The sequence below is a fragment of the Sparus aurata genome, chromosome 7 (assembly GCF_900880675.1).
Source record: "Sparus aurata chromosome 7, fSpaAur1.1, whole genome shotgun sequence".
Taxonomy (NCBI): Eukaryota; Metazoa; Chordata; class Actinopteri; order Spariformes; family Sparidae; genus Sparus; species Sparus aurata.
The window spans coordinates 13,839,817-13,848,116 of NC_044193.1; the positions used below are offsets into that span (position 1 = coordinate 13,839,817).

The window sequence follows — 8,300 nt, forward strand, 5'->3', positions numbered from 1 at the left end:
GCCGCAACATATTGACCAATTGCTGTAATATCGTGCCATTAAACCTACACTTTGTTCCACTTACCCAATTTCCTGCTTAATCTGTGTTTTCATTCTGTCTCATTTCTGTCACCCGCCTCACACGATCACACAACGCACACACACACACGTATATACATATACAGGGCTGTTCAGCCCACTTTTCCAGTCTGATGGGCTACCAGTACCACCAGAAACGTTGTGGGGGAGAGTTCTCTGACGATGAGAAGCCTGTGTTTCTGTGCCAGCGCTGTGGAAAAACCTACCGCTCCAAGGCTGGCAGAGACTATCATGTGCGCACCGAACACTCCCCGACTGTTACAACCACCATGACAGCCACGACCAACAACAACAAGGACAATATCACTGACACCAACAACAACACCGGCAAAGAGAGGGTAAGATCGTAGTTATAGCAGGCAGACTTTTTTTTCTGTTTCCTGCTATGTTTTACTGTAATAAGTATCTAAGTTTGTCCACATTTTCCACTACTGCTCCTCCAGATTGTCTCTGAGGAACCTCCGTCAGGAGGCAAGAAGGAGCAAAGCCAGCCTGAGAAGAAGGACTGGCAGGAGAAAGCACCATCCGTCCAGCTCAAGGAGAAGGAAAGAGAACCCAGGGACAACGACAGGGAAAAGGAGAAGGAGAGGGGGCGAGGCAAAGAAAAAGCAACACAGAACCAGAGCCAGGGGGATGACTTTGAACGGACCCCCAGTGGCAGAGTGAGGCGCCGGTCAGCTCAGGTGGCGGTGTTCCACCTGCAGGAGATAGCCGAGGACGAGCTGGCTAAAGACTGGGGCACCAAGCGCCGCATCAAGGATGACCTGGTGCCTGATAGCAAGAGGGTGAGGACAAGAGAGCGGGTGCATTGGCCACACATGATCCACATTCCTAGCAGACATGAACACATCCGCACGAGTACAAATGGGATTACAGACTGACACACATCAAAGCCAACATTTACATGAAAAGGCTCCACAGAAACATCAGGTGCAAGTGCTGTGAATGAATCTGTCCCTCAGTCTTTCTTTATACACATACTTGAAAGCTAGAACACTACCAAGAATACTGGAATGTCCTTTACTGATGTAAATATGTAAATGTTCTCTTTTACATAGTTAAACTACACCCGACCTGGTCTCCCCAACTTCAGCCCAGAGCTATTAGAGACGTGGAAGAACCAAGTCAAGGAGAAGGGCTTCATCTGCTGCACCAATGAAGTAAAGAGCATTGACTGGTTCAATGTGTCACCATCTATACAAAATCACTTTGCATCGCTGAACTTAACAAAATGTTGATTCAGAGATTTTGTTTTAATTTTGAGCAGTGGCTTTGCAAATAAAAGGCTGTTGATTTCACATGGATGTTTGTTTGTTTCTCTTTGATCGCAGAACTGTGAAGCTGTGTATTCCAGTGTGTCAGGACTGAAAGCTCACCTCGCCAACTGCAGCCAGGTACAAAACACTCACCTGCAGCACAGCCGCTGACCTGATTACATTTGTCTCTTCAGCAACACACACATGCACACAAGTGGAATTCCCACAGAATTTTAACCTAGATTCGTACTGTAGTTCATAGGCAGGTCACGATTCTTCTCATCATGACTTCTATTTTTGGTTAATCATTTTTCTGCATTTTTCTGCTGCTATCTCGACTTTACAACCTACTCTACAATAAAATACAAGACAGCACGACAGTAAACATGACGGCAACAGACAAATTTCAAAGACAATGTTATTAAGTCGTAAAGGACTTTGCTAACCTTTGATTTGAAAACATCGTGAGGCTGACAAACACATTATAGCAACGTGATGTAAAAGGTATGAGAAGAGGAATGCATATTTTACTGTCTAACTTTAGTAGCCAGACGCATAAAACACTCAACTCCGTCTGACCTGAATATTTTTTATGAATCTGAGTCATTGTGGAAATAGGCGCACGTGCACAGGCTTTATTTCTAAATCATAGACTTGTCTTTAGCGCTAGAAGAACATAGAATAAGACGTTTAACCGACCATGTTTGCAGCTGAGCAGCTGCCATTAAGCACAACCATGACACACAGCCTTGGATATGATTATCGCCGTGCACGCACATGTACCTGTAAACCATCATCGCGGTGATGTCTTAGTCATCATTATTAAATTTCACATGGATGATCAAAGATTTATATATAGAGCTCATATTGAAACAGACCTAACAAGTGCTTCGCAATTCAGAGTGAAATGAAACAATCATTAACAGGGATGTAATCGATCAAATCTAAACACATGAATGAAAGATTTCATCACTCTTCAATAATTTTAAATTTACTTCATAAATGCGCTTCTCCACTTTTACTGAATGCTGTGTATGCTACGAAATAGTAACACAATCCGTCAAATTCTCAAGTAACGTAAACAAACAACATTTTACTCTGAGGTTACATCTCTCACCTCATATTTCATGTCCACTTCTTCATTTCAACTGTAGCTATCTCTTGAAAAACATGTGTACATATGGTCTGATGTATGTGTGAGGTGTGTGTTCTTACCACACATTCTTCCTTTATCATTACCAGTTTATGTATGAGAAAAGCATATGCATTGGTTTGACATGGTACACATTATTTATACATCTGGCCCTGCTGGTAACTCATATCTTAAGGTAATCTACTGTGTAACAGGTGAAATGCTGTGGTGTTTAATAATAATGGCTGCGGAATCAGCATGCATGCGTTGCTGTGGAGATTGTTTTAATCTGAGTTACATGTATACACTGTGCGTCTATGTTTGTGTGTATGTGTGTGTGCGTGTGATGCAGGGTGGTGGAGAACTGGGGAAGTACAAGTGTCTGATCTGTCAGAAGGAGTTCAGCTCGGAGAGCGGTGTGAAGTACCACATCAGTAAGACACACTCACAGGTGGGTCAGTCTCATCTCAAAACTTCAGAAATCTTTTTTTTTTTCTTTCACTGAATGTTGCTCCAGGACCATCATTGAAACCAACCAATCAGGTTTTTGCAATGTCACAATTTAGCAACTTGGGGAAAAAAGGACTGGAAATGAGGGGGAAGTTATCTTTTCAAACACATGTTTAACATTCTTAAAGGGTCTTTTACCCAAATCATGTTTTCCTAAACCTAACCAAGTCATTTTTGTTGTCTAAACCTTAGTATTTTAGTTCCCAAAACCTAAGCAAACAGTGACAGAAAACTGACAAGAAAAAAACAGAAAATAATAACTGAACAGTATAATAATACATTTCAAATTGTATATGAACGCTGAGTGAAAGACTGATATGTGTTTTTTTTCTCGCTTTTTTGTAAGTTTAAATGATGTTCCTGGAGCAGCATTGGTTATGATGTTCTAGAAACACCTCGAAATCAGATACACCAAAAGTGTGTACTGCCCCTACGTTAAGTGTTACTTGTGGAGAAACAAGATGCTTATGTTGTCCAAACAAGTGCCTCATTTGTGGAAAAAATGTAATCCCAGTAAATAACAACAACACTTTCCCACAATTAAACAGCTTCTTGAATAATTCTCATTTTCTGGGACTTCAGGGGCTCCATGCGACTGTACTCAGATATGGTCGTTTACTCTGCTGACTACAGTAGAAATATGCTCCTGTTTCTTCTTCAGAGATTGAGCTGATCACTAATAGTGTGTTTTAATTTACTTAGAACTGGTTTCGTGCAGCAGCCAGTCAGGTGGTCTCCAGTAGCAAGAGTAAAGTACCGGAGAACAATGGGATCAAAGCCGAGGTGAGGAATGGTGCCACAACTGGTAAGAAAAGGGGCCGCAAGCCCAAAGAGCGCCCTCCTGTGGTGGCCCCCCTCCAAACAAAAACTGAAGCACCCGCCACTACTCAAAACTCAACCCCTGCTGCGAGCCCTTCTTCGGGCCCAACACAGTCCCCAAACCTGATCCCCGACCCAACGGACAGTGCTAATTCAGCCCAAAACAGACAGCCCACATCCTCCGCCGCTAGACGAAGCAAACCCAAGAGGCTGTTGTTGTCAGAGTAGCTCTGCATTTGTCGACCCAGGAGCCACAGAGAATGCTTACTGTAAATGTTGCGCCAGGAAGCTAAAGGACCTTTCTAACTCAACACAAGGACTTGGCACTGAGAAGAAAGTTGAATCAACCATTAGGAAGTAAAACATTTACTAGAGACTTCAACCTTGGTTTGAAACCCCCAGAGTTAATATGTCTACTGTTATTAACAATACTCATGTGACAGTAGTGTTTTATTTCTCCATTCCACCTTTTGTCCCCCTTTTAAGGCACATGTTTCAGCTTCTGTACTCACAGCAGGGGTGTCAGTGGTCAGCCCGGATGAAATCCTGACTTCCATGTGGATAGCGTTTTTTTTTTTAAACAGAGGTAGTATTCCAAACAAATGCAGAGTAATTCTCTCTACAAGATTCATGTTGTGTTTAAGAGGTTTGAAAAAGGATATTCTATTAGCATGGTGAAGTCATTTAATGATAGCTAGTGTTTTCACATTTTTTTTTTCACAGATATACTGTACTGTGTACATAAACATTATCTATATCTATATATCTATATACTCAAAGCAATGATGCCATCTGTCATTTTCAAGCCTGACACGTCCAATTAGATCATGAGCAATCACAATTTTTGCAGTGTGTGCTGTAGTGCAATGTTTTCAAAGTTGATTTTTTAGATTTCTTTCCAGATTTACTTTTAGTCCTTGTTTTCGTTTGTTTGTTTTTTTTTTGTTTTTTTTTTACCTTTCATGTTTCAAGTTAGCAAATATAAGCTAAAATGTTGGTCAGTCGTTAACCATATCTCACTCTGTTTTTCCTACAGCTGTGTGGCTATCATTTCAGTGACATTTGTTTTTTTATTTTTAATCCCAATCACACGAGGATGAAAGGTGTCTGCTTTGATGACCCAAATTAAGTGTCAAACGATTATTTTCCACAGTTCTTTTACACTGAAGTTAATAAGCAGAATGACCCAAAAAAGTGATTGTTTGAGATTTAAGTTTGTCACAATAACACTTGAGATGGCATTGTTTAATTGATTTTAAACACACAACAAAAAGAAAAACTTGAAGTATCCTGTCTAAAATAGGACTGGAAAAGCTAAATGTTGGACAGAAGGATGAATTTTGTGTGAAGCTTGTTGCACCATTGCAGCACAATCAAATGATGTGACACCATTTTAAAAAGAGGCCGTATTTTGGCTACTGCTTTAGCTTGAATCAAAGAGCTGAGGAGAGAATAAAAAAATACTATCTTTTATAGAGAGGTTGAGGAAAATGATCTTTTATTAAACAGAAAAAAAAATTGCAAATGAAGATTCACTTATAATGATGTATATGAATAAATTCCTGGATGCTCAAAGTTATTGCCTTGCACTTTAACCCTTAACCCCTCTCGCTCCCCTCTTGTATTTTTGCACTCCAGGGGTATTCAACCTAACCTACTGTCCGTTAGGCAACAGGAGCAGGAATATTTTACTGAGACTAGAGAAAAAAACATTTAATTTGTCTTTACATGGGTAATGAGCAGCATGGTTAACTCTTTCTAGATAGTTTGTGTAATCCAACCTGACCGTATAATTATGACTCACCACATAAAGCCATAGCAGGTCTTGTTGAGGCTGCTCTAATGTTAGTTTAGCTTCAGATAAAAAAAAAAACAATAATAATCCAATATTATTAAACATCTTTTCAAATCTAAAATGTGTGCAATCAGAATATTTTCACTTTAACACGTTTAAAGTAGATACTTGAATCCACAATTATATGTTAACAATTTGAGCAAATGAAAAAAAAATCATAAATATTTGATTTATATTTGCAGTCTATGTCCATAAAAGTAAAGACTAGCTTGCTTAAGAAAAGAAAAAGACAGATCATAAATCTAATTTATATTCTCTTGTGTGTATTACCTAGATAGCAATCTGATAGCTTTGGATAAAGTTGTGATGTGAGGATATTCTGGTGAGATAATAAGGGTGCTTTACTTGCCACTCTACCTTAAGGACCTGATACATCAGTGGGTCTGTTTAATCCATCCTGCCATTTTCTCCTTTTTCCGGCAAGTCCTCTGAATTTTTTGCACCAACAAAATGTCAATGTCATCATTTTGAATCAAGCACTGATGTCAGCGGAACATTTTCAAGGAAATTTGAAGTTAATGTGTCCCAGGTGGTGTCATCCCTGCGCCGTGACCTTTTATATTGTAAAGCAAAGATTTGAGCTGAATTCCTCCATCATTAATCAACTGATGGAGTTTATTCAGGTGGGGATGATTATGCATGTGTCTGTCTCTGTTAACGGGATGGACCTTTATCTATCCAGGTTAAACTGATGGAGATAAGTTAGACAAGCACTGATCGGTCCTCGGACCTTTTCAATATGAGTTGTCCGGACCCTGTGTGTGTGCGCGCATGCGTGCGTGTGTGTGTCTGTCTGTGCGCGTGTGTGTATAAAACAGTTAGCACCTTTGTAATGACTGGATGTCAGAAATGGTAACACTTTACGTTGAGTGTTATGCTGTGGCACAGAATCAGTTCATCAGCTGCTTGTTACTCGTTTCATTAATAACGTCACATTGACCGTGTTTACCTGACAAGCTTTGGTGTTGCAATATGATAGTTAGGCACTGCTTTTAACAGTGGGTATTTTATATTTTATCACACCCTTTACTATCTGTCTTCCTACGATGTGGACAACACATATCTATCCCGCAGTGTGAGCTAACTGCAACATGTTTAGAGAGTACAGCAATACACCATATTTAGCTGGTTTTGTTGGCTTGCTGATATTTTGATATTGATGTGTCTTCTCAAAACTGTATGGCTTTTTTCACTCCCCCTTCTTTTATTTGTTGCTTTAAAAAAAATGCTTTTTACATATTATGAAATCTAAAACAAACAAAAAAAAGGTTGAAGAATTTGTAGAACACAGGAGAACATTGTAGGCCTATGTGTCGGCATACACTGTTATTTTATCCATTTTGATGATGCACATAAATTGAGCTTTTTCAGTACACGATGACAAACACATTGAGAGAGTCCTTTATTATTACCTACTCAATATGGGACAACAAGGCATATGTATGTGTGTTTGTTTCTGTATTTAGTGCACTTACTATACCATGAAATAGGCTTGAATTAGGAGTGTCGTTGGAGCTTTCTAGTTACCCTGACTGTGTGTGGTGTGACTTTTGTACCTGGGGAAACAGCAGGCTCAAGTGTCTTCCCTTTGTCAGCAATGTTATTTCCAAAACCCAAGGTTAATCCTTGGAAAATCCCTCTTAGACAGCCTGAGAATTTAACCTTTTTATTTGGACAACAGTGGTTGGGTTTGTATGCTACCTACTTCAAAAGCAGCAAAATGGCATCCGCCTCTGTTGTCGGGGCCATCGTGATGAAACTGTCGAGAGTTTTAAGAGATGATGTTGTAGCTTATAACTGGTTATGATATATAGGTAACAGGTGACTAATGATGTATTAAAGATTTCCATATCTGAAATTAAGCTGTATAGAACCTAACATAGGAGGCCTCAACACCTCCTTTGAGTCTGAACTGTTACAGTTTTTCTCCCAAACTTGTTGTATTACCTGTGCATTAGTATCCCTCAACTAATTAATAAAAAGTTTGTTGACTAATTTTGTGTTAACTGTGTCAACTCTAAAGTCAGTTCTGATAACTGCTATCTACAGCACAGTTAAGATGGATGTATAGTTAGATTGTAATATATATTGTAGGATTCTGCTTTGTGCGTGCTGGCTGAACCACCTGAATGAAAGGGGCTTGTTGCTAAAATGTGATTATCAAAATGAATAATTAGGTTTTCATACCTGCACGTGGGTCTCACAGTGTTAAGAGTGTGCCAAGTATTTCACATTTACGTGCAGGCTTGTATCATGGTTATGAAGGCTTTATTACCACTCAGACTGACAGCAGCCTATTACTGTATCTGTACATTTAATGTACTACATTAGTTGTGCTCGAATTTTAGGTCTATTGTATCTTACACATAATTTTATTATTATGACATATATTCATGTCATAATACACAAAGTGTGACAAAACAATATGTATATTTATGTAATGAAATAACACTGAAATTATATAAGTAAGTACTCAGATCAAAAATCTCACACGTGGCCTGTTGAACCTGACCCACTGCCAGCTTCAGGAAAAGGCCTTTTATGCCTGCTTATGATACTGTACATGCTGTTCGCCGTGATGTGACGGAATAGAACATATGCATGCTGGGGCTTGAAGTCCATCCGCAGGAGCGATACCACGGTAGCCTGA

General features: G+C 39.5%; 1 protein-coding gene across 8 annotated transcripts in view; it reads left to right on the forward strand.

Moving 5' to 3' along the window:
* Positions 1–7,645, forward strand: part of znf512b (zinc finger protein 512B) — a 31,548-nt gene extending 23,903 nt beyond the window's left edge. For 7 of the 8 annotated variants that reach the window (XM_030422881.1, XM_030422885.1, XM_030422882.1 and 4 more), the window contains 6 exons: positions 165–416; positions 522–863; positions 1,137–1,238; positions 1,410–1,472; positions 2,819–2,917; positions 3,679–7,645. In XM_030422881.1, coding sequence (XP_030278741.1) covers positions 165–416; positions 522–863; positions 1,137–1,238; positions 1,410–1,472; positions 2,819–2,917; positions 3,679–4,023 — 1,203 coding nt within the window. In that variant the 3' untranslated portion in view covers positions 4,024–7,645. The remainder of the gene's footprint in view (positions 1–164; positions 417–521; positions 864–1,136; positions 1,239–1,409; positions 1,473–2,818; positions 2,918–3,678) is intronic. The other variant, XM_030422883.1, reaches the window with a different exon arrangement.
* The last annotated feature ends 655 nt before the right edge of the window (positions 7,646–8,300 follow it).